Here is a 27,716-nt window from a genome sequence, read left to right as displayed (position 1 = left end):
ATATGTCTCTATTAACAGGTCATGTACCGCAGTCATTTAAAGTATCTGTGATAAAACCTCTTCTAAAAAAACCCACCCTCGATCCTGAGGTCTTAGCAAACTATAGACCTATATCTAACCTTCCCTTTCTCTCCAAGATCCTTGGGAAAGTAGTTGCCAATCAGTTATGTGATTTTCTCCATAGCAACAGCTTATTTGAAGACTTTCAATCAGGATTTAGAAAGAATCATAGCACAGAGACGGCACTGGTGAAAATTACTAACAACGTTCTAACTGCTGCAGACAAAGGACTTGTCTCCATACTTGTTTTATTAGATCTTAGTGCTGCTTTTGACACTATTGACCATACAATCCTGTTACAGAGATTAGAACACTTAGTCGGAATTAAAGGAATTGCACTAAGCTGGTTTAAGTCTTATTTTTCTGATCGATCTCAATTTGTTAATGTTAATGATAAATCCTCTAAGTACGCAAAAGTTAAACATGGCGTTCCACAAGGCTCAGTGCTTGGACCAATTTTATTCTCCTTATATATGCTTCTTCTTGGTAATATCATTAGGAAACACTCAATTAACTATCACTGCTATGCGGACGAATTATTACCAATTATACTTATCAATCAAACCAGACGAAACAAGACAGTTAGCTAAACTTCAAGCATGTATTAAAGATATAAAATCCTGGATGACCTATAATTTTCTGATGTTAAACTGTAACAAAACTGAAGTTATTGTACTGGGACCTAAACACCTCCGAACTTCATTATCTAAAGATATAGCTACTCTGGATGGTGTTGTCCTGGCCTCCAGCACTACTGTCAGAAATCTAGGAGTTATTTTTGATCAGGATATATCCTTTAACGCCCATCTAAAACAATCATTGAGAACAGCCTTTTTTCATCTTCGTAACATTGCCAAAATTAGGAATATCCTGTCTCAAAACGATGCTGAAAAACTAGTCCATGCATTCGTTACTTCCAGGCTGGACTATTGTAATTCCCTACTGTCAGGTTGCTCAAATAAGTCCCTTAAGACTTTCCAGCTGATCCAGAATGCTGCAGCACGTGTTCTGACGAGAACTAAGAAAATAGATCATATTTCTCCTGTTTTAGCTACTCTGCATTGGCTTCCTGTGAAATTTAGGATTGACTTTAAAGTCCTTCTCCTGACCTACAAAGCCCTAAATGGTCAAGCACCATCCTATCTAGAACAGCTCTTAGTACCTTATTGTCCCACTAGAGCACTGCGCTCCCAGAATGCAGAGTTACTTGTGGTTCCTAGAGTCTCTAAAAGTAGACTGGGAGCCAGAGCCTTCAGCTACCAGGTTCCTCTCCTGTGGAACCAGCTCCCAGTCTGGGTTAGGGGGGCAGACACCATCACCTCATTTAAGAATAAACTGAAAACTCTCCTCTTTGATAAAGCTTATAGTTAAGAAGTGAGGAGTTGCAGCGTCCGCCTAACCCGGCCCACCTGCTTCTCTTCGTAGTCATCAGATTTATTGATGATATAATCAATAATAAAGTGAGAGTAGAGGGAGGCGGGCCAGTACAGCCTCTCATCAATGTTTTCATTTGTTTCCTTTTGTATGCATCCTGTCCCAGAACTGCTTGTTACTAACGTAGCACTGGGGAGTTTACTCCCCGGAGTCCTTATGTTTCTTCTTCGCAGAGCTATGCGCTGCGATTCCCTTCAACGCCCGGCCGCGTCCTGCTGCACCCACCCATGCTCTGCAGCGCCACGTTTCATCCCGCAACGTCCTGCTGTGACATGAACTACAATGACTCCCTTCAAAGTCCCTGTTCCACTATCTTTAATGCGACTATTATCGCCATCACACCCCCAACCGGCCCCGTCAGACACCGCCTACCAAGAGTCTGGGTCTGCCGAGGTTTCTTCCTAAAAGGGAGTTTTTCCTTGCCACTGTCGCAATAGCCACTGCTAATGCTTGCTCTTGAAGGAATTACTGTAATTATTGGGGCTTTGTAAATTATAGAGTGTGGTCTAGACCTACTCTATCTGCAAAGTGTCTCGAGATAACTCTGTTATGATTTGATACTATAAATAAAATTGAATTGAATTTATTTTTGTGTGTGTGTCTAAGTTGGACAGGCTGAAACACACTGAGCACCTTTTACTCAAATGTCACTCGGAGGTGATGATAACTGTGAAATTTTTTTTTTCATAATAATAATAATAATAATAATAATTCATTACATTTATATAGCATTTTATCATAGACACTCAAAGCGCTTCAGGGAGGGGGGCTATTCTCTACCACCACCAATGTGTAGCACCCACCAGGGTGATGCACGGCAGTCTTACAATGCCGGACGCTCATCACACATCAGCTTGGTAACATTAAAAACTTGAAAGATTTTTAAGTTTTTAAACATTCCATTAAGGATTTAATGAACTGAGAAGGTTGTTAGTGATTTTTCAATAATCCAGCTCATCCATTCCATACTGATTATTGCATGTTTGCCTTTTTTCACACCTTACTGATTTTTACACCATATAGCAGACATCAGCACTGCAGTGCCATTTCTGACACCTGTGAATGTCACTCATGCTCGTGTTCAAAAGCCTGACCTTTCACTTGTTATTTACAGTAGAGGTCACAGGAAGTGAGTGTTACCTTATTTGTGGCGTCAATGAACTTAACTCCTTTGTAGGACACTGAGAGCACAATGGTCGGCACTTTCTTCATCTGTTCTGTCGACTTCTTGGAGTGCAAGAAAAGCAAAAGAGAGACAAAACAAGGATAAGAGATGACATGATTTGAGGCATATATTAGAGATCTCCACTGAATTTAATAACCTTTTATACAATACTTAATGTATGTCCTAAATGCATGTGAGAAAAGCAATGACAATTTAAACATAACTTATATTGTCATTGCAGCATGAAGTATATGAGCTGATCAAACAATCTATTGATGCCTTCCTCCTTGAAAACTATAGTTAATCCAAATAATCTCAGGCACCTTATAAAAGCACAACTGCTTTTGAATTACATGTCCAAACCCAATCTACTATGGCCCTGAAAGTCCAATAGGCCTATTAGCTTTTAAGCCACATCAGGCTCTGACTGTATGTCTCTCCTCATTCTTTTTAATTACATATTGGCACTTTAACGCGTCTCAGTTACCTATATTTAAACTCATTATGCAGTGAGGTGCTGTGGAGAATCGTGTGGTAAACAGCGATGTCAGCATCACCCTCCAAGCTGTCATTCTACCTGCCAAAGGACTTTATATATTCAAAGACACAACATGAGATGAGTCCCTTTCCTGCTTTCTCAGTATCACTTTTAGTCTTTCAACACTTGTCATCTCCTTCTCTCTGTATCCTCATTTCTATCACACTGCCACCCCTCATTTCTCCCCCTTGTCGAATCTACCCACTGCTATGCTATCCTTTCCATATCTGTTTCTTTTCTTTGTTCCGTTTCTTTCCTCCCTGCTCACAGTGTGTTGCTGCTGCGGTTCGGCCTTGTCAGGATCAGGTAGTGCAGAAAAGCTGACAAAGACAACGCTGCCTGGCTTTGCTGGCAGATATCCAGCTAGAGGCTGTGAAGTTGCGATTCAAACAGCCACATCTACCTCCACAGCATAAAGATGGAGGGACAGATGAAAGGAGGGATGTTGGAAACAGAGGGGAGCGGGTAAGGAAGGAAGGTATGTTCACTTGGTAATAAAAGCCAGAAAGATATGATGTGCATCTCATTGCACTTAATTACAACCTTGGTTTGCAGCAAAGGTTTGTCAAACTGAGGAGGGAGAGAAGTAGAAGTAAGAAAGATGCCCTCTGATGTGGCAACATAAATATAGAGACAGAAGGAACGAGGGAGGAGGGGAGAGGAACAGAAAGCTTTGCTCATGAATATTAAAATGTATCTTCACACTGCAGCAGCTGAGGATGAGAGAGATACGAACCAGAGGAGAGAGGGAGTCAGTGTTACAGTAAAATATGGAAAGAGTGAGGAAGCAGGAAGTATAGATGTGGATAGCAAGAGACAGATAACAGGAAAGGAAGAAAAGGAGAGTTAGCAGCAGAACGACACAAAAGGTGAGAGGAAGAAATGATTTCAGGTGAAAGTGGGGTCATGGGGTATCGAGCCACCCAGGCAAGGATATTAAAAATAAATCCCTCAATAGACTTAATCCACTGTCATGATAGTTTAAATTAATTTAAGTTCTAGTGTGAGTGCACTCAGACTATGAGACTGTGTCCCAGATTTAAAAGGTCCAGAAAGTTTTTTTTTTTGGAGTATACATTTACATAATACATCTTTTTTTCTTTGTTGTTTTTGTAGCTTCTTTAAGATGTCTTTTTAGCAATGCCGCTGTGTTTCCAGATCTCAGCAATGGTTGTTAATAGCAACAGTAGAAGTAAAGTGTGCTAGGCTGTGCTTTACCCTCATTTTGGCACAAGCATCTTGTGTGGACTCCGTCCCTCTCAGCTCCTTCACCAGCATGGAGCCCAGGTACTGTGGAAAGACACACAATCATACTTACTGAATACACTCGAGGAATATAGAAGTATGTGAGGGTCTGGGGTTATGGCTGTACAAAGATATCTCTGCCAGACACTGTGGTGGGTCTAACCTTACAAACTCATGCTGTACAGCAAACTATTATTTAACTTTATTGTCTAGTTAATATAATTCTAGTGGACATCCAAAGTTTGGTAACAGCAGCAGTGTCACATTTCAGAGGCTCGAAGTACATTTTTTGCACAAAACAGTGTTTGTTGAAGTGGTTGAAATAGCAGGGCTTTGATTCAGCTATATATATAGCTTAGCCTATGTTCCCCTATCAGATGAAGATGTGTCCAACCTACATTTAGACTCCGCTTCGTCCCATGATTATGGTGAAATGTCAGAGCCATCCTGGCAAATGACGAGCAGGCAATGCTGCTGAATGTGAAACAAATTCTTGCTGAGGCGGACACCGCTGCCTTAACCAGCATCACTCGCAGCAATGTTCCTTCCTCCAAAAAAAGAAGAGTGAATAAAGCTAAATTATTTTTTTATTTGTTGTTTTTTTAATGAAATAAATGGACAAAAATGTAAAGTATGTGTGTATTCATTTAATGTATAGTACTTCTCTGTGACAAATAAACTCCATTATTTCTAATATTTTGAATCATTTATGGATGAAACTTTCTCTACATTTTTAGCACACTAAACACTTACATTTTTACAGTTTGAAAAGGCTGAAGGTGAATAAACTCGTTGAAGCACCCACACCCAGATAGTATTGTACTCACACACACACACAACCTTCAGAAAGCAAGCAACTGTGAGGTAGGCTAGGATCATCAACAGTGAAGTCCAGGTTTTAGCTTCATCTCTTGTTTAGAACCACAGCCGGTCCAACATACAGTCATATAAAAACACACACACACACACACACACACACACACACACACACAGCAGTGATTACATCCACTTTGAAAGGCTCCTGGCGGTACATAAACACCGGAGTCTGGCTGATCCTTCTGTCTGGCACGACTTTGTGGTCAGACATTCTGCACACGTAGTATATGATTTAATAAAGAAGCTACTAATGGTGATAGTGTTTTACAGGGACAATGTTTATGTCGACATTAGAGCACTTAATGGGTGTGACATCCTCCATTTTATTCCCCTAACAGGGCTTCTAGTGGATTAAAAGGGAAATATTTACAGCTTTATCTGTTTGACTCAACAGGTAATGACTCCAAGATCGAAGGACCAAAATATTCTATATATCTACCTCACAGGATGTATCATACATTTGATTAGCAATATATTCATTATGGAGGCAAAACAACCTTTTGGACAAATTGCTTTGCGTTATTAGTTACTTTTTATGTAGCAGAGACTCCAGTCGGGGAGTCTGGTGGATCAGAAGGAGATCATGTATCATGAGGTTAATAATTTGTCTTGACTCAAGCTAACAATCTTAAATCGCTGTTTTGGCAGGGTTGCTGGAAGTTATCCTAGAAATTGTATTACAGCTGCAGACAAGACCAATGCTGTCTGGTCTACTGTGTCTCTGTTGCAGCAATTGTTGGTGTACACAAACACACAAGCTTTTTAGGAGTTCCAAATGAAATTCAAAGATGTCCAAAACACAACAAGAAGAAGAGTCCTCAGCCATGCAAGCAGCTCTGTGAGGCTGTATAAAGGCACAGTGGTGCTTTAAACTAAATGCTAACATCAGCATGCTAACTTGGTCACAGTGACAATGATTAGCAGGTAGAATGTTTCCCTTGTTAGTTTAGTGTGTGAGAATGCTTATTTTATGCTAATTCACCACTAAATACAAAGCACAACTAAGACTGATGGCAAAGTCATTAGTTTTTAGTCATAAACCAAGATGCAATTCCCTAATATTTTGTGTATTCGATACGTCCACATAAGCTTTTAGATTCATATAAAAGAGCACATTGACTCATTGTCGAGATAACATTGGCTGTTAATGATGTAGAGCGTGGTAATGATGTTAGAATTTCTGCAGGGTTTTACTGGAAATGGATTTGTAATAACTTCAGATGTTATTTTCAAGCTCTGGTCGTAAAGCTGACATAATAAAGTTAGGGTGCCATCTGAGGTAGTGCTGAAAGTGGAGGCGAGTGGTTTGTTTATTTAGAGCCTGGAATAAAAAATGTGAACTGTGCTGATGCATCCTTTATTCTGTTCTTTTGGCTTTTTACAATAGCTCTTTCTGTATTACACAAACACAATACACTCCTCTCTTTGCTCTCTCTCTCTCTCATCACTGTCTTATCTATTTCATTTATTCTTATTCACTCTCCATCTCCCTCCAGCTTGCCAATATTCACAGTGAGCGATCTGCCTTCCCCTCTGTTTTGGCTCTCGCTCATTTATCTGACTTTCAGAGCCGTTTGGAGCCCGTTGTCCTGGGACAGCAAGCTTTAGAGATGTTGTCATAAATGGCTCCATGAAAGCACCTCTATACCCCTTACCCCCCTGAGGCCCACTCGTTGTGTGTTCCCCATCATCCGCCCAAAACTGTAGTTGTACATCTGTCAGAAGCCTAATGGTCCACTCCATGTTGTGTCTATCAATCTGAGGTGAGAAAACGAATAAGGGGAGATTTTTGACTGAGGGAAGACGCGCTCTTGGGACACCTCTCTCTTATTCACAGGCTCTATTTGATCTTTTCTTGATTTCATTCATATTTGATTTGAGGATCACATTTGATTTCTCATCTCCCCGTCTTATTTGTTCAAACTGGAATTTTCGATCCCTCTTAAACTATCCTTTTCCTCTCCTCCTGGTCTCTCTTACTTAATCATCTACTCCATGTCTTCACCACAGTGCTGCCGAGCCAATCAGAAGGTGCATTTCTAAGATTACATTCACTCTCCGTGTTTCTGAGAGCCAATGGCATCTCAAATTGCATTTCTGCACTGCTAATCCTTATTGTCTGGGTGTTGAGCATACAGTAAAACCAATCAGAGGTGCAAGGCTGTATCCGTGATAACGTGGATATATAACATCCTTTTATGTAACTGGCAAAGGTCTAAATTTACCAAAGTGCAGAGAATAACTGAGTGCAGTGCTGACTGAAAGGTGAAGTTGAGGATCATTGATCTTGAATATTATCACCTTACTGTAGGTGTGTGTTGATAGATATGATAGCATGTAAGTAGAGCTGAAACGATTAGGCAATTAATCGACAAGTCAATCATAAAATTATTGCTATTTTGACAATGATCAATTAACTGTTCTTGTTTTTTACCAAAAATGCTAAAAAGAATTGTCTATGATAGTAAACTAAGTCTCTTTTGGTTTTTGGGTTGTTGGTTGGACAAAATGTAAGTTGTCAAGTTGGATTTTGGGCAATTGCCACTACTGTCTGACATTTTATAGGCCAACCAATCAATGAATAGAGAAAATCATCTGCAGATTTATTGGTAATGAAAATAATTGTCAGTTACAGCCCTGCAAATTTAAACTGTGAATACACACGCAGACGCGTGCACACACACACACACACACACACACACACACACACACACAAAAGAGTGAAGGGTTAGGACTCACGTAGGCTTCGTAGTCACAGGACTGAAAGATGAGCTTCTCGGGGTGATGCTGCCAGTACTGCACCGGAGTGGACGAGGTGGCCTCGTTGGGCGGACGCAACGTGATCGGCTCGCACCACTCGCCTGCCTGAAACGACCAATAGCCAAAACCAAAAGCTTTTAGGACACAAACAGGATCACACAGGATTACAGAATGGGTCGTGACATCGAGGCACATGCTGTGTATCCCATGTTGACATGACTTGCTGGCCTGATAAATGTGTAAGTTTATAATGGAACAGCTTTCCTGACTGAACATGTACATGCCTTCAAAGGGACACGATTCAGAGAACATCCAAGAGGAAATTAAACTCGGATGAATAATGCTCGGCTTCTAGATGTTCCCATTCTTAGCCTAGTTTAGGACTCTTTGCTGCTACACACCGCTTTTTCACCAAGTAAGCTTTCTACTTTTAAACAAAGGAAATACCTAAATCTTATCTGCATACCTCTTAAATGTCTGCGGATAACAATTAAGCTATTTTATGGTCTTTCATTCTTTGGTAAATGAAACCAGATGATTTTCTTGTGAGGAGGTGTGCACACATCTTGTGCCAAAGACTGTATGTTTATGTGTTTATCCATATCTGATTGCTTGTGTGTGTAATCCCCGTCAGAACAGTGGTGAGGCACTGTGGAGGTGAAATCTTGTAATCAGATGCAAAGATGTTGGATAACAGGCATTGGCAAAATCTATGCTAAACTCCACCAGCTTAACCATATTACACATTTTTCCCCAAACACTTTAACCCAGCTGACAGAATCAGCTGGAAATCTTCAGTGACTAAACGTTTTTAGTTTGCTAAGGACCAAATAATGTGTTGCAGTTGTTCTCCTGGGTTTTGTTTTCTAAAAAAAATAAAATAAAAGAACAGACGGTGAGGGAAGAGCCAGAGGGAGAAATATTTGTGAGGTAACCAATCATAGAAACATGGCCACAGTCAGAGAAAAGGGGTAATGAAACAGAATAAAGATATTTCCTCGTTTCTCTAATAGCTATCCTTCTATTCTGGCAAAGCTGACTCATCAGCGCCACCTCAAGAGTGTTGTTTCTAGAAAGACGGATACATTGTGACACACACACACACACACACACACAGACTTGAGGGATTCAGCAAGGTAACCGTAAGTGCGTGTTAGTCGGAGTCGATATGCTCTGTGATTCACACAGAGACACAAAAGACCCTAATCATACTGAATCAAAACACAGCTGCGTGTGTGTGTGTGTGTGTGTGTGTGTGTGTGTGTGTGTGTGTGTGTGTGTGTGTGTGTGTGTGTGTGTGCGTGCGTGCTTGCGGTTGCTGATTGGAAGTTATAAAATTATAATTTTGCATTTGGATGAGAATAAAATTGGCTGGAAAGTGGAGATGCTTATTCTGAAAAGTATGTCTTGTTTATGCAGAACTACTAAATCTTTTGATGTTTGATATTAGGGACAGACTACTGGAGATAAACATTTAGTTCGTACTGTAAAGCAGTAAATTAAGCCTGATTGCATTTGTAAAAATAACTGTTGCATTGTGGTTTGTATATTTTATCATTTTATAGCACAAAGTTTCAGGCATTCATTTCATGTTTCCTTAATTGCAAAATGTATATGAGCTCTAAACTCCAGAGAAGGCTACTGGTGTCAGATGGTCTGCCTGGTGCAGATTATTAATGGCATCTTCTCAACAAGATAAAACACACTTGGCTTGCATCTTGTAGCTATTAGGGACCAGCATTTAATTACTGAGATACTTCATTTATTATTAAGCTATATTCTACCGTCCTTATTAGAAATGTGATACTGCCTGAAAGCTCATTAGTTTATTATTGCCTTGAATATCACTGAAATCTGGTTTACAGCCTTGAGAGGACTTAAAAAAACTATTAAAGGATAAATGTGGATTTATTCTATATTATTTGCTGTCGATAATCCCATGAAGACCAAAACCAAAAAAACATTTTTCCTAAAACAGCTGGGCACTGTAGTTTGAAGCAAACATTACTGAAACAGTAGGAAAAAGTGCATTTGTTTGTTTGCTATTTTTCAGCTGCACATGGTGCTCTAGTGAGTGTTTGACAAAAAGAAAAAACAGAATATTACCAAACTTATGCTTTAAGCATTCAGTCAGCCAACTGCATCTCTATGACTATGACCATTCATAATACTCTCCCCTACTCCCTGCCTCCATTCATCCCTTCATCCTGTCCTCCCTTCCTCACCATGCTGACTTGTGCCATCTGTCGCTCCAGCTTGGATCGCGGCACGTCTTCAAAGTAGTTGTCATTGCTGCGCTGCCTGCGCCGGGCGTCCGCCTGCATGATGAGGTGCTGCACGTCCAGAGATCCGCCCGGGACCCCCGCCGTGTACGCTGCCTGGCCCACCGACGGGCTGAGCTGGGGAGGAGTGTGGTTCCCACCGGGCTCCTGGGACAGAACGAGGGGAGGGGATTGGAGGAGTGGAGCGAAGCAAGACAGGGTTCATTCATCATTTCATAATGTGCTGTGTCACTGCTGCAAGTACAATAAGTAGGGCAATTGCATTCACTGTTCACTGTCACATTTTATTTTTCAGCTACAGTGTTGCCATGCTGCTGAGTACTAGAATCCAAAAGTGCTTTGTAAAATCAGGGACAAAGACTCTGTCCTGTTACTAGAAGGTTTGAGCTGGTCTACCAGAGCGTCCTTATGAACTGAAGCCTTGCCTGCTGAGTTTCACTTTTAAGTGGCTAGATCCTTAGAGTGGAAAATTGTGTTCATTTAAGAGGCTTTCCAAACTAAAATTCCCAAAAGAATTAGAACTTGTATAGGTTTTAATGGTCTTACACACTACAAGGTCAAGCTATTTCTCCAGAGAGGTTATTCACTTCCAGTGGATTACATATGAGAAGAGTCAATAGAAGAGGCTATTTCTGGAGATTTTCTTAATTTATTTCTGGGCTGTGGAAGCTGAGGTGTTAAAACTTTGCCGGTCAATTCTCCTCCTGTTCAATTCACCCCATTTGCCCTAATACACTCAGCTGACAGCCACTGTTTGTACTGCGTTGCTGAGAAAACAATTCTCTGCTCACACATTGGAAGAAAACGCCAGTTAAACAAATTTTACTATGTATTAAGCCATAAATAATATCATCTTGCTTTTCTTCAATTACAAGCCAGTGGCACCTCTTCTCTGGAATGGGGTGAAATTAGGGCTGAAACAACTAGTCGATTAATTGATCGAGAATCAAGCAGAGATGCCAAATAAATGCCTGTTATAGCTTCTCAAAGGTGACAATTTGCTGTTTTTCTCTTGGTTTTTCTGACATTTTATTTGCCGAACAAATTTTTTTTTATATACTTTTTTTTTTTTAAGGCCCAGTACATAACTGCAGTTCTGAGATGGACATGTGACAAAGTGGACAGTTTAGGCTGTTTTAACGCTACGAAGGGATCTATATCGACCATGCCAACATATTCAGCGTTCTCTCAGAAGTAAAGGGCCTCGCTTGGCTCAGCATCACAAAGAGCAAGAGACCATTATAAGGACATTAGAGAATAGCCCCAATGGGAGAGGGAAAGCCAGTTCATGTGATTAGTATCCAGGACAAGCCAGCAGGGAGGAAACTGTAGTGGGTCGGCCATTTTGTGCCTGCCGGAGAGATTTGGGTAATATGTTGGGTGGTAACAGCCGCAGTGGGGAGGCTGTAACTCCCTCGAAGAAACACAGCCATCTGGGAAAAGAGACTAGTGCTTTCTTCCTCTGTCTAATGAATTCATAATAATTGAAATCCATGTTGGTTTCGATATTGCTGAGGGTTTAATGGTTCATATAACATCCCGTCTGCTAACGGAGACTCACTTACCCTGAGGGAGATGGCCCGCGGAGGTTTTTGTGGGGTTTCTTCGTGTAGCCGGTCCCCCAATGAGGCAAGGATCCGCTTTCTGTGTCCGATAAGACCGATCTTCAATACCTGAATAAACACACAGATATAAGACGTTAAAGTAAAATTACATGCAGGGTAGTTTTTATGTATTGTGCACAGAAATCATTAATGCAACACTTCAACGATTAGTTTCAACTTCTTAAATGTGAGGATTTGCTGCTTTTCTCAGTTTTATATCATTGTAAATTTAACAGTCTATGGGAAAATGACCTTAGTTCTCACTTGATATATTACCTCAATAAACATTTTCATAATGTGTTAGGGTCTCAATTGTTTCAATACAGCATGATATTCAAATTGACGATAAAGCATGGAAGGGGTGGGGCTACATACCAACCTGTCAATCACGAATGCCACGTCCTCTATTTTAAGTCTCTGACAAAACAAGCAATTTAAAGTCATCACCTGATGCTATGGGAATTGTTTCAGTATTTTACTTTTTGTTTGATTTAACAATTAATCAAATCAAATCTTTAGTTGCAGCTCAACAATAATACACAGAAGGAGTTAAAATGTCAGATTTTTGTGTTCTCTGCAAACACAATAAATGCTGGGTCAAAAGCCACGGCGCTGGTAGAAAATGATGACTCACTTACATTTGCATAATTTAAAACAGCTGTTATAGAGCGTAATAGTTCAAAGTCTTTCACACTGGATAATAACAAGGTTATATCAGCATCTGCAAAAAACAAACTGCATAAAAGGTAAAAGATTATCATCATCATGAGCCTTAAATGGAGGATAATACTGCTATTCAGAAAAGAGTTTCACAGAGAAAAACACCAGAGCTCAGGGAAGTGCTAATGAGTGCATAATAACATAAAATGCCCCTGGGCATGGGCATACATCTTGTCATTATTATTAGTACATAACCGAAATGGCTTGGACAAGTCAATTCATGCTGCTGTTACATGAACAATATCATAGAGTGTATCCCATGCCTTTAATGTAAAACATGCATAGCAGAGTATTAAGTATTCTGTATGAGACTCTCTCTCTCACACACACACACACACACACACACACACACACACACACACACACACACACACACACACACACACACAGGCACACGAAAGACTGATTAAGTTAATTGGTGCTCCTACTGTAAATTAATACACTGTTCTTTTCTTTCAGTCAAATTAATAAGACATTAATATTCCCCTAAGCAGCGACGTATCAGGATCAATTTGAAATGTAGACCTGGGACATGAGTCAGATTTAAGTTACAGAAATGAGGACTTTTTTAAATAAAATATTTTTTAATTTAACCTTTATTTATACAGGTAATCTCATTGAGACACAGGGTTCTCAAGAGAGACCTGTTAACTTGCGATTTGACATGACTTGAGACTTGAAAAACAAGCCACACACCTTGAATATTTAATCTTTAGGCCTCAGTAAGGCTTCAGTCATAAATACCCCCACATTCCAACACAAACCAAAAGTGTTGTCAGATGTTCAGGTTATTTATTAAGTGCACCATCTGATAAAACATGCCCAACATCAGCTAAGAGTCTTTGCACTGACAGCCATGAAATGGAAATTAAACAATATTAGATTTGTAATAGTCTATTGATTTTCCCCAGGCGCTCATTACACAGCCACAAACAGAGACAAAATACACACTTGGACTCCAATGAATGCATTCATTCTTTCTCTGGTCACCAGGCATCCACTGACTGTGCCAGTTACTGGATTTTCTAAAGAGAAGAGCTGGAACATGGCTGCTTTCTGCAGAGTTGTTTGCAATGTTTACACCTTTTGGCACCCATATATATGTTAGGATACAAGATGGTTTTATGGGGTTTTCTCTGGAGGTCTTTCCATAAAGGTATGTGCGAGTGTGAGAGGATGTGTGTGTGCACGTCTTCAGGGCAAAAGGTGGTCATTAGTCTCAATGCGAGTCTTGTCTTGCTTTGAGTCAGTGCAACTCACACATACACACACACACATACTTCATCATCTCCTGCACCAATTACTGCTCTACATCTGCTAGAGAAACAAAAATGCAAACTAACAACGAGAACAGTGGTGTAGGATGCACATACTTTGGTTTATTATGTGTGTGTGCATAAACCCTAAACACACAAAGAGAACGTAAACCAATCCCAACCATCATGAATAGTGTATATATGCAAATGGCATGCAAACAACTTATATATAATGTATGAAGCAAGCCTAAAAATGCTAAACACTTCCTCTTGTTGTTTTCTTTGCTTTGTAGGTTTCATGCATTTTATTTACTGTCATACAGTAAATAAGAAAAAAAAGACACTTTGATTGGTGGGATGTTAAAAAAAAAACATAGCAGCTACTAGCAGGTTAAACTACATCCTACACTGTTCTTCCCTGCATGGAAACAATGTATTTTAATTGTTAAAATTAGATGGATCAAAGGGAAACAGAAAGGAGAGCTGGGACTAGCGGGTAGTGGAACTAATTGGTGTATTATGGCCGCCCCATGCTCCCTTTGCCAATTTTTATTCACTCATCCTTCCCCTCCTATCGTCCTTTTCCTCTCTCACAGCTCATTCTCGTCTCTTTCTCTCTTACACACCATCCTTTATGGACAAACAATGTCAGTCATACTACAACATCCCTGGCTCCCTCCATCTCTTTAGGTCTCTTGTACTAAAGATGACATTGGCTCGCAAAATTTTGCGCATTAAGGTCAGATGACTTGTTCTTAATCTTGGGCTTTTAACTTTTGAAAATGAAGGCTTCCTCTTTCATGAAATGAGAATGTGGTGTTGTATCACTCCACCAGTAAAAAGAAAATTGCACTCGATTTAAAGGCAGGGTTGGTAATGTTGAAAAACTAGCAAGATTTAAAAGTAGCATCTCCTCGGGGCTCTGTCTAACTCCTCCCCGTGCCCTCAGGGCTCCGACCCACACACAGACGTGCACGAGCACCGCTGCGTCGCTGCTTCAGAGCAGAGAAAGGGACGCAATTTTACTTCAGGTCTCATTCACCGGTAAGCAGACACCGAATGTTTAAAACAAACATGACTACAGTTTTTTAGCTCGGGCTTGTACATGGGAGGGGTAGAGTACGCGCAGCGGGGCAAGGAGGCATTTAATTGGTTCTGACCAAGAAAATTAGAGCTGAAACGATAAGTCAATCAATAAATTATTTGATAGAAAATGAATTTTCTATTTTTATAATTGATTGATCAAGACATTATTAAAAAAAGAGTGTTAAACATTTTGTAGTTCTAGCTTCTTAATTGTGACAATTTGCTGCTTTTCTTTGTCTTTTGTGATAGTAAACTGAATAGCTTTCGGTTTTTGACTGTAGGTCTGACAAAACAAGAATTTGATCACATCACCTTGGGTTTAAGGGAGTTGTGATGTGCAGTTGGACTATTTTCTGACATTTTAAAAACCAAATGATTAATGGATTTGCTGATAAAATAATCTCCAGATAAATCTATAATGAAAACAAGTTGCAGCCCTAATGAAAATATGTTATTGCTCCACTGGTGAAGAGAAAATTACACTTGATGTCTTTAAAATAGTAAAACTAGATTGTAAGCTATTTTTGTCTTGAGATTAATTTATTTGACTTGTTATAAGTAATATAGGTTTTTAAAGACTTACAGTACAAAATTACCTGTGTACTGTAGTAAAGGTAATGAAATATTCATTCTCTTGCTTCCCTGTCTCCTGAGGGGCTATCGCGTGACACCAGTCCTCATGCTGCTGTTTCATCACATACAAATACACACATACAGTACTCCAGAGAGAGAGAGAACAGCCATTGCCTTGCATGGTGCACATCTCTGTGTGTTTCTGTGTTACACTCTGTCTTATGCAACAGCATCTACTTCAACTACAGTAGAAGCCTCAACCTCATCCTGAAGTTTAACTGTCACCATGGCAACACAGAGCCGCAGCAGTCACCCATACACACACATCCAATATATATATCGGTATGCACGTGGATGTACACACACACACACACACACACACACACACACACACACACACACACACACACACACACACACACACACACACACACACACACACACACACACACACACACACACAAACAGCTGTTTCTGTTTTCTACCTAGGGTAGAAGATTATATTTTTATCCCTATTGAATGCAACCCGGCCATTATTGTTAAAACACAGACTCACGCTCTCACTCTCTCTGTGATGCTTGACTGCAGAATCACCCCATTTGCATTTAAATTATATCCATAGCAGCTGCATATACTGACAGGAGAAGTGTGGAGCTACCACACTATACACCACTCTGCACTGCTTTCCTCTCTTTCTATCCATTGCTATCGCACTAACCACTCATTTATTTAAGCTCAACTCTATTCAAATCAATTTAGAGAGCTCATGGAGTTGAAATGATCTCATTCTTTCCCTGCCCATGTCTCTCTACCCCTCTCTCTCTTTGCGTTGTAACAGTGGTGTCACTGAGTGGCTAGATGAGGGTTACTTACCCTCTGGTCTTGATTTTATTACCGTAGTATGAAGTGATTTGGGACGCTGTTTGCCTCTAGTATCTGGCTGGGCTGCTATGTTTGTGTCTTATGTGTGTGTCTCGATCAATGCACTAATCCTGTTAACAGTCCTGTTAGCCCAGATTGAACGGGCTTGATTAACAGATTAGCTGCCACACATACAGGAAAGGGAGCTGTGCTTTCTCACAGCCATCTCCTCTCTGTAGCCTGCTGTCACTTTACTACAAGAATTAAACAAATAATCTGATTCCTGGCAATTCAAATATTTGTGTATGGATGTAAACTGTTCCACCTTCAAGTTATTCAATTTAGCAACAAGTCATAAAAGTCCCAGTAGAATTGAGATTATTTAGCCCTCTTTCAAGATACTGAACTTGTATAAACTTCCAAGAAAATCCTAAGAAAACACTCACCTCTTTAAACACAACAGGGACCACAGAATAATGACAGCTGCGACAAAAAGACATATTTTGCAAGGAAACTAGAGCAACAATAAGGGATAAGTGGTAAGCATCAGTGATTGAGGACATTAACAACGACCTCTCCCATTCAGGACACTGGAGACAAAAAGCCTTTTCTCCGTTTTCTACTGGAGGGGAGGTTGGAAGCTGGTCGGCTCACTGGAGCATGAAACCCAGCGAGGGAACCAACAGTCCAGTCACTGTCTGTGCTCAAGCTAGCACGTAGTTTTAATGATAGAGAAGGGACTGAAAATGCTTTCATCAGTCTCTCTGCTCCTGTTTAATCTACATTGACTCGCCTAAATATCCCCTTCATCTGCCTCATATCCCTTTTCACTCTCTGTCCATATTCTGATTCCCTTGACCTCAAATTACCTCTCATCATCGGCTCCAGCCTCTCCCACTTTGTCCTTACTTTCACCCCCCTTTTCGCTATATCCAGATGAAAGAAAGAGAGGCTAAAAGAAGAATAAATAGTGTGAGTGTCAGTGATTTGGCCTAATAAAAGAAGAGGCTGTGCAGTTGCACATTAAAGAGCTTCTTCTCTTCAGCCTTGGCAACTGCATGTGATTGGTCCATCTTTATTTGTTAGCTTTCGCTGTGTGTATCTACCTTCTCCATGCTCATGTCAATATGACCAACCACCTCTCCCTTGCAGACAAAGAGGTTGTGACCTCTGTGATATCAACAGGCCCCTGAATCCCCCAGGCGTTGTCTGCTAAATGTGGGGTTAGGCATAAACCCTTTGAAGAATCCTGCATTGATTTTTCCAAATCAAAGAATCACTGGCGTAAGGTTACTTAAATTGCCCAAGTCAGAATACATTACAGGCCAATTGAACGGTTATATTGATCAGCAAATAGCCCCGGTCTGTCTCAGTGACATCTCAGAGGATGAGTATAGGGCTGTGGCTACCACTGACATGAAGGTCACATCCTGTGGAATATTTCTAAGAAATTAGGTGCTTAAAGGCTGATTCTGATATTTTTTAGACTAAATATCTAAAATCTGACCGTTTCTTGTCAAAACAAAAATACACTGAAAAATGATTAGCCCTCTACGCTTTTTCTCTTTTTTGTTAAGAGTTAGATGAAAAGATTGATACCACCCTGATATGTAGCTGGAGCTACAGTAGCAGCCGGTTTGCTGAGCTTGGCATATAGACTGGAAACCGCTAACCTGACTCTGTCCGAAGGTAACATAATCTGCCTACCACCACCTCTAAAGCTCAGTAATTAACACGTTGTGTCTTGTTTGTTTTTGGAATTGAGACTCAAACAGCCCTGGTTGAGATGTATAATTACTACAGTCATATGACACGGCTTTGGGCAAGAACTAAATTTGAGAATAAACATAAGTAGATAATCATGCCAGGGCTGTGGTACTAAATCTGTTGGCTAATATGGGATATAAAAGAAACTAGCTTCCATCTTGCAATCAATAGAAAAACATTGATGTAATGTGGATAATGTGCACAGCACACACTGAGTGTGAAAGCAGAGACATTTACAGCAACAATGCTTGGATCATTTTTCTCCCCGATTATTATCGACATTTTCTAACCCTGAATACTTAATCACAGCCAGCCACCTTCCTCCGGGTCCTTCCTCATTGCTCCATCCCTCAGCTTTTCTGCTGGAAGGATGAGTATCGATTTGCCTGGACTCTCAATAGACCACACACACACACACACACACACACACACACACACACACACACACACACACACACACACACACACACACACACACACACACACACACACACACACACACACACACACACAACCTTCAGAAAGCAAACAACTGTGAGGTAGGCTAGGATCATCAACAGTGAAGTCCAGGTTTTAGCTTCATCTCTTGTTTAGAACCACAGCCGGTCCAACATACAGTCATATAAACACACACACACACACACACACACACACACACACACACACACACACACACACACACACACACACACAGGGTGGGGGGATGGGGGGGCACTGAGACCACTGGTTGCCTAGCAACCGCAGAGCAGAGGGAAGTTGCAGAAAAGGGTGATGTGTTGAATATTATGTCCAACAGGGACCAATAGGAAGGCTTGTTTCAGTGTAGACAGAACTAGCAGCCAATGAGAGCAGGCCGCCTACATGGAGAAAGATATATCTCCATTAATAGCAAGAGAACTATAACTATGAAGCACAGGCTGTGGAAGCACAGGCTGCGTGTGTGTTGAAATAAGATCTCTCAAAGCTTTACTTCTGCACGCACGCACACACACACACACACACACACACACACACACACACACACACACACACACACACACACACACACACACACTATTTGCCACACACAGAGGAGCTCATGAATTGAATTGCCAATATGATAAGAGAGGAAATGGTGTATGATATTTTTCTAGGCTAATAAATACTTCAAAGCCCCAAGTAACCAATTTTCACACTGCAGAGGAGCACAAGCTCTCCTAAGGCACTGGTGTGTGTGAACCTCCATGCACGTGGGTGTGTGTGTGTGTGTTTATGAGTACAATACTATCTGGGCGTGGGTGCTTCAAGGAGTTTATTCACCTTCGGCCTTTTCAAACTGTAAAAATGTAAGTGTTTAGTGTGCTAAAAATGTAGAGAGGGGTTTAGATTTCATTACACAGTAAGAAAATGGTAAAGAGTTATAACTAGCGAATGGATTTATGTTCACATTGTTAACATTTTTACAGAACAACAAGACAAGAGAAATTAAAAATCTAATTCCTTGATCACTTAGGTTTCATTTCACACTTTTACTTTAGCTGCTGATGGTTGAATGTGGTTATAAGTAAATGCCTTTTGTCAATCATGTGTATACAACCTTGTGTGTGTGACCCATGCAGCTTGTGTGACATGCATATCCACATGACATAACACAGTTAAGGTTGATAATGCAAAGGGAGAAAGTGCCCAATGGAGTCCTGTTTATGTTGTTGGTTACTTTGAACGTCAGAGGTATACTGTAGTAGGGTTCACACATACAACAGCTGCTCCCGGTCAGAGGTGAGGAACATACTGGCACATGCACATTTGGGTGGAAAAAAATTATACAGATATAATATCAGGTTAAGAGGATGCTTGTTGCAGCCATATGTGCATCTGTGAACACAGCTTTGGGAGGGATCATGCTGTGTAACGACTTCATGACTCCCAGTGTGGTGGGAAAACTTTAAAATGAAAAGAGGAACAGTTGAATATTGGTGCCGGTGCTTGTTTCTAACAGCGAATACAAGTAAAGGAGGAGTAGCCAGTTGTGTTTTATGTGCCAATTTCCGTCTGATATTTACATTAGTGATCAGAATTGCACCACAAATTACAGCAAAGGAGCGTCTGTGTCAAAAATCTGCTAGTACGTGTTTATCTGATGTTTACACTTTAGACAAAAAAATGGATTGTGTTGCACCAGCGATTTGTAAATTCATTACTAAGGTTGTGTGTAAAGTCGTACCTACATTTTTCATAACTACTATTGTAGCTACTTTCAACTAGATAGTTGGCTAGTAATTTACTATGTTGGGATGAACAATTAAAACTTAAGTAATGTGTAAATTGGTTTGTAGCGATGTCCAATCAAAAACTATTAACTAAATAAACAAAGTGATTGTAGCATCACAAGCTGTAGCAAAATTAGTTTTAGGGGGGCAAATAATATATTAATAATATATATATTTATATATTAATAATCCTTTTGTAAATGTAGGTCATCTGTTGTTTTATTTACATATACAAACATGGAGAAATGTGTGTTTGAGAGATAAGAGTTGATATTATCTGATTATATCAACCCTAACAGGCAGTCTTTAAAGCTAACGTTATTAGCATATCATATTGTAATTTGAGGTATGTTGTGATTATTTTTTTGAAATGTTATTTGAAATCATAGTTTACATTGGCATTAAACAACATTTTGATCAAGTCTTCGGTCGACCATATTTCACAGAACCTCTCCAATTCTTCAATCTAAACCGGTCGTATATGATCTAGCCAACGTTATCTAGGCTAACTGTCAGTTAGCCTACAGTACCGCACAGTTCCACCTGATCATTGTTGGGTGTAACCGTTACGATTTATCTCTACATAAAAACTTATTGGAGTGGTGCAACCTATTTTAATTTAGTGATGCATAAATCTCCACTTAACACTTAACTTAACAAGGCTACGTTTTGTGTTACAAAGAGCTCCTGATCTGTTTCAGATATGTCAATAATTCTGTAATTGTAGCCAAACATTACAAGTGGCTAATAGTGAGGACAAAGCTGTGGTGCTAATAGACCAAAGCAAGATGCTATGTCCTTGCTTTGAGTTTATTCAAGATGTCACTCTAATGTTTATACATGCATGCGTAAGAACATATAGACAGCAATTGTAAAACTTTAAGCCTCGGCCACCTTACTTAACCTGCTGAGGTCGGCAAAAGTTTTGGGTAAAACAACTATCGGCTGATTTACAGAACCTGTGGTCCTGTTTTGGGACCCGGTTCAGTGCCCAAATAAACTCTTCTCTAATAATGTAAATGACTGAAGGATGTGAAATAGAAGTGTTAACGCTGTCAATGCGGTAATACGGTAAAGTTAACAAAATAGAATAAAACCATTTGTGTTCCTGAAAATACTGGTAGCATAACTAAACTGATATTTGAGAATTTAAACCCTTGGCATCAATACTCCAGTTACTGTATGTTAAAAGCCTTTGTCTGTGGAATGTCTCTCTGCGTCATCCATCTAGCTGTGGTTTCTCTGGGCTGCCTATTGACTAATGTCGGTCACTGAAGAAGAATCTATTGCTGTGACTCGCCGTGGTGACAATTTGATGAACGGGAGGCAGGATTATGATTGATCAACCGGAGTCTGAGGTATAAAGCATCTGGCAGGATTGCCGGCTCAATCTGTCTGTCCGGGCTGCTCTTTAATAGTTGGGAGAAGACAAACATTTCTCTTTCCGTCGTCCTGCTGGGACCCGTCTCATTCTTTCCCTCTATTTATCTCCCGCAAGGTCCTCACTTACTCCACGTTAAGTCTCGCACTATGACTGCTGCCTTGTTTTCCATCATCTTTGTTGGAATTCAAGTCCAAACAGGCTAGAAAATATGAACTTATCTCCCCTGTTTGACTCTTGGTTTCCAGTGGATTTAGGACAACTTAAGGCAAAGTGAGGAATCCTTCAACAGATGTGGAGGTAACAATTTGGTAATCACTGCGGTTACCAAATTCTTTGAACAAAAAGTAGGTATAGAAAAAGTAACAGATTAAAAACCTGAATAGAGTCATCATATGACAGTGGATAAGCCTTCTTTGTGCCAATAAATGTTTGCAGTTCCCCTCACACATGATTATTTATCACTTAAATATGTAGTTGTACAAACCAAACCAAACAACCTCCCTCTCTTTAGCAACTATATTCTTTCTGGGTCTCGTCCCAGATTTCACTGCTCTCAACATCTTCTAAGAGTATGTTAGTGCATGCAAATGAGTCTAGAACACAAATTAGGGAGGCATTTGGATTTGAGTGGGTTTAACTGTAGTAGTTATAACGTTTTGCTCTTTTTCTCTGCTTCACTAGACTCAATCTGAAACTACAAAAAATAATTGCTGAAATCTGATCTGGGATTTAACTTGCTTTTTTTAGAAAGTCTTATAACATGTATATGAGAACCTGGTCCAAATTCTGGCAGGAATTGAGTTTATGTTCAAGAAAACCAAAAATATACCTAGTACACAATGTCAAGATAAGTACTTACGTCTAAATAACTCTAATGCAGCTTAGAAAGGTAATATGATTGAAATTATGTCTTTCTCCACCACTCAGAACCAAGCGCCGGAGCTGGGGCCACACAGCCTTTTCTATAGCTGCCCCCTCCCTCTGGAACTCTCTCACCAAACACATCCAACTGCACCAACCTGTCCATGTTCAAATCACCTTTTTAGAGCTGCTTTTAATGTATGATTAATGTGTGTGTATTTTAGTGTGGGAATTTTTAAGTATGTGGATTTCTTTTTAAATACTATGTAAAGTGTCTTTGAGTGTTGTTAAAAGCTATATATAAATAAAATGCATCATTATTATTATTATTATTATTATTATTATTATTATTATTATTAAGTATTGGAATTAACAGAGAAGAGACAAAACTAAGAGGCATAACTTGCTTTTGTGTTATGATACTTATAATAAACTTAAGTTTTATCAAAGCACAATGGATACTTCTTTGCTTCAAGACTAAGCTCATTCGCTCAGGTGGCTCAAGGGCAGACTCCTACACACTAGATGCACAAAAACATTTATCTCTAACTCCAGTACACACGCAGCCAATAAATCAGCCTAGTCAGCAGTGTTGATTGAGTGCCATGGAAGCGTTCCGTATGTTGTAATCACCTCAGCCTCGCTAAGCATGAAAGATGTATAAATAAATCAGCAAGCAGAGAACAAAAGGTCCCTCGTCTGTTGCATCGTGTCCCTTCTTTCTCTTTTCTTGCTTTTAACAGAAATCCCTCCATTTCTTCATCATTCATTCCCTGTCTTGGCTATCAGCACGGTTACCCACCTCTCCTCAAGACTGGACTTATTCCAAATGAAAGGTTGTAGAGTTGTCTTCAGTTTGCGCTCCTCTTTCTCCTTCTGTTTTCTTTTCTCGCACTCTTCTCTTCTTCCTCTTTGCTGTTGCTTTCTTGCAGTCCAAGACAAGTGTGTCTTCCTTCTCTTCTCCTTCTCTTCCGTCTTCAGCCAGGCTTTCCTAGCTTTACTCCTCGCCTCCTCACCACCAGCTTTTGTCTCCCTTTCTCTCACTCGCACTCTGCAGATTTCCAGCGCTCACCAACTCCTCCTCTTTCTTCAGCTTGCGGCAGCCAGACTACATCTCCTACATGTCTCTGCCTGAACGCTCTCTCTCTCTCTCTCTCTACACACACTCCCTCTCCCTGCACTCGCTCTCTTCCTACCCAGTTTACATTCCCCCCTTCTCCTCCTCCTCTCCATCTCGTCACTATGGAGATGCTGGGCCCATACAGAGACAAGCTTGTGCTGGTTCACAAGGAGTGTAAATGTATTTGTTTGTATGCAGCATGAGTTGAGACAGTTCAACAATAGTATCGTCACAATGTCTTCATTTACCCCACTGTTAATTCCCATTACAACGTTTTGTTTTGAAAGAATAGAAAGAAATAGCTGTTTCCCCGTTTCCAGTCTTTGTGCTAAGATACGTTAACTGGCTGCTGGCTGTACAGACATGAGAGTGGTATCAATCTTCTCATCTAACTCTTGGCAAGAAAATGAATAAGCGTATTTCCCAAAATGCCAAACTATTTCTCTAATTATATCCTTTCCCTCATCTTTATCCATTACCCTCATGTGAGCATTAAGTATGAGTCAGTGTGATACGCACATAAGCTCTAAATACAATGCCCATTAGCCTTAGCCACTGTTGCTATAGAGAAGAAGCCAACTACAGACACGAATCAAACACATGATGCATCATGCTGCAATTTGGCACAAAACACCTGACGATAGTTGATAAATTCATCCTAAATGAACCCTTCTCCCAACAAAATGCTCACTGGGAATCGTTGTTCGACTTCTCTCCTTACGTTTCTATGTACACAAGCCTGTCGTACCATTGATATTTTATCAAAGAACCACATATTCTCTGACGCAGTTGCTCATCTTTTGTATTGATGATTCAACCAGGAGAGGGTTTTTTTTTTTTTATTATTATTTGGAGCATTCTACAGTTTGATGCCTATCCAAGCCTTGGAAGTGTGTCACCTAACATTGTGGTGCTAGAAAATGAATGAGACTTTTACTTCAGGAATGCTTTCAGACAAAAAAAAAAAGGCCTTCTGATTTGCAACTCTATGTTATTAGTCCATTGCGCAGGGTGTCACATTTTTCTATTCACCTACAGATGCAGACAAGTTTAGACGTTTGGCAGAAAATAGCTCAGAGCAGAGGAACTCCCATTTATTTGATCTTGATTACTCTTTAGCAATGATCCTTGAGGCATCATGTAATTCAGCGCAACATTGTGTAATATATGAATACATGCAGGATGTATTAGCCACAACAACCCAATATCCTCATCTGGAAACCTGTTTGAAACCTTACTCACTTATGTGTCCTCTTGAGAAATCGATCAACTGACCACAGGACACTCATACCAGTGCTTGTGTGTGTACATGTTTGGTGCATTACATTAAACATGTGAATGTGTTTATGTATAAGAGTATATATTCATATGCGTGTCACTACAAGTGTCACATAAATGAAATCCAACCCACGAAGCTTGACGTCATTCTGTCTATTTCTGTCTTTTACAAGTCTACGTATGAGATCCAGTAGGAGAAAAACCAAAGATAGTGCATGACTCCTCCTTATTGCCTCCTCTCTGAGAAACGCTAAAAACTATACTATGGATTTTAATTAGGTAACTATATGTGTAAATGTGAGAATTTACAAATGTACTCAACTTCATCATCTCAAGGTAAATTTAGTAACTATTCTGGAGTTTTTTGATCATGTTCAAAGATCTTCATCGCAAGTTTGCCCAGTTGTCATAAAATTGTCGTGAAATTGTAATGTTAAAATGTCCATTTCTTCGAAGCACTAAGGATTTTTAATCCATGTTGGCTCAATAGTTGAGCTTCAAAGTTTTTTGTTTACCTTGGAAACAGCGGACAAAGACAATGTTATATGATAGAAAGCTCGACACAAACACTAAATGGACTTGAGCGATGCCTGTCAATCAAATCCAACAGAACTTATAAGGGAAGGAAGGGAAATGAGTTGGTAAAAACATTCTCAAGTCCAAAATTTAGAAGAGTTAATATTATCTATTATTGGGAAAGGAAGACGGAAGCTTTAGATTTGATTAACACCTACAGCAAAGCTGATAATTCTTCATCATTTTGGATAAAAATTTAACAAATCTCATCAGCCTATTGCTTTTACTTACCATAACATTAAGGAGAAATAAAGGGAAATCAGTGGGGGGGTCACACACATTATCTCCTGATACCTCCCACACTGTCTCCAGCACGGTGAGCGCTACAAAAGGAACTGCAAATGCCAAATAAGGCTGCAGGAGAGCAATATCGGCAGGCTGGGCCGGTGAAGTACACTGCAGTCCTGAGGCAAATCCACCCACACGTAAAGCTACTACTCACTCCCTTTCACACATACTGTCCGTGTACTGTACAATATCCTCGCACATTTGAACACATCGGACACGTCTGAAGAAAGTGTAATACGTGTGTGACAGCCACGTAAACATGTAGACGCCTTTTTGTTGTGAAAATTCATAAATCTGTCATTGAGTAAACTAACAAAAGTTTGGATGCATTTTGTGTGTGTGTGTGTGTGTGTGTGTATATATATATATATATATATATATATATATATATATATATATATACACACACATATATATACACACACACACATAGGGTTTAATCCTGCAGTGTCTAACAAAGGCAGGAACCATCTGGTGTTGGGATGTGAGACAATCTGTCCATTTGGAGAGGTGACAAAAAAGGTGATGAGCACAGGAACATGACACACACAAACACACACACACACACACACACACACACACACACACACACACACACACACACACACACACACACACACACACACACATATTAAGTATTTGGAATAGAGTCAGGAAAAGGCAATCCAGTACACACACGCACACAAACACATTTCATTTATACCAAGTGCACATATCTCTAGTCTCTATGGTAACTAGTAGCCGTCATGGCAACGAAGTACAAGAGGTAGAAGAAAGGCTGAACTCTCATGACTGTCCTCAATTTATTTTGGACCCCTCGTACACTTACACAAAAATTTGCACGCACACAAACACACACGCAGTTAGTCATTTCGAGATTTTCAGAACATATTCAGTGTTTTGAGTATAAATACCTCTTGAAATGACATGTTGTAATGATAGTGGGGAATGCAGGGGCAAGTCAGGACACACACACACTCCTACACACACTAACAGGACTTCACATGCAAGATACAGACATGAAGCAGAAAATAAGAGGTTGCAAAACCGACACGGTAGGAAATACATTGTTGGAAAGCAACTAAGTACATTTACACAAGTACTGCATTTAAGTACAATATTTAGGCCTCTGTACTTTACTTGAGTAGTTCTATTTTATGCTGCTTTATATTTCCAGTTCACCACATTCCAGGGGGAAGCACTGTAGTTTTTACTCCGATCCACTACATTAGTACTAACTCGTAAACACGTAACTATCGCTGTCATACTAGTATGACAGCTATAGTTACGTGTTTACGAGTTACTTTACAGATTAAGGTTTTACAGACCAGCTACAACATTAAAATGATGCTCACATTTTGTTCCTATTACTTTTGAATGTAGGACTCACTTGGAAGTAGAAGATCTGAATACTTCTTCCACCATTCCTGCTACACAAATGTTGCTATTATTTTCTACCTTTCTTTTAGTTTTTGGTTTTATACTGTGGGATACCAGACAGTTGTACCTAGTCAGGCTACTGTAAACTAATGATTCAAATGAAAGAATCTGAGAAGGGCACATCACTCTTTGGCTGAATTTCTCACAACTCATAGATACATGGAACCTGTGTCAAGGTGTTGCAAGAAAACACGGCTTCACTTTAAACAGACTTAAGATAAAGAGGTAGGGAACTACTGTCTGAGACCACTGCAATTGTTTTGACACTGTACTGGCAGGATTTGACACGATGA

At 40.0% G+C, this 27,716-nt stretch overlaps 1 protein-coding gene across 7 annotated transcripts in view; it reads right to left on the bottom strand.

Moving 5' to 3' along the window:
- The window catches only part of anks1b (ankyrin repeat and sterile alpha motif domain containing 1B), a 236,809-nt gene that overhangs the window by 11,750 nt on the left and 197,343 nt on the right, over positions 1–27,716 (bottom strand). For 6 of the 7 annotated variants that reach the window (XM_028570990.1, XM_028570993.1, XM_028570992.1 and 3 more), the window contains 5 exons: positions 11,926–12,033; positions 10,304–10,507; positions 8,058–8,183; positions 4,416–4,487; positions 2,635–2,721 (listed from right to left, as the gene is read on the bottom strand). In XM_028570990.1, coding sequence (XP_028426791.1) covers positions 2,635–2,721; positions 4,416–4,487; positions 8,058–8,183; positions 10,304–10,507; positions 11,926–12,033 — 597 coding nt within the window. The remainder of the gene's footprint in view (positions 1–2,634; positions 2,722–4,415; positions 4,488–8,057; positions 8,184–10,303; positions 10,508–11,925; positions 12,034–27,716) is intronic. The other variant, XM_028570991.1, reaches the window with a different exon arrangement.

The sequence above is a fragment of the Perca flavescens genome, chromosome 23, assembly GCF_004354835.1.
Source record: "Perca flavescens isolate YP-PL-M2 chromosome 23, PFLA_1.0, whole genome shotgun sequence".
Classification (NCBI taxonomy): domain Eukaryota; kingdom Metazoa; phylum Chordata; class Actinopteri; order Perciformes; family Percidae; genus Perca; species Perca flavescens.
Note: the sequence above shows the minus strand (reverse complement) of the source record. Positions and strands in the feature narration are given on the sequence as shown.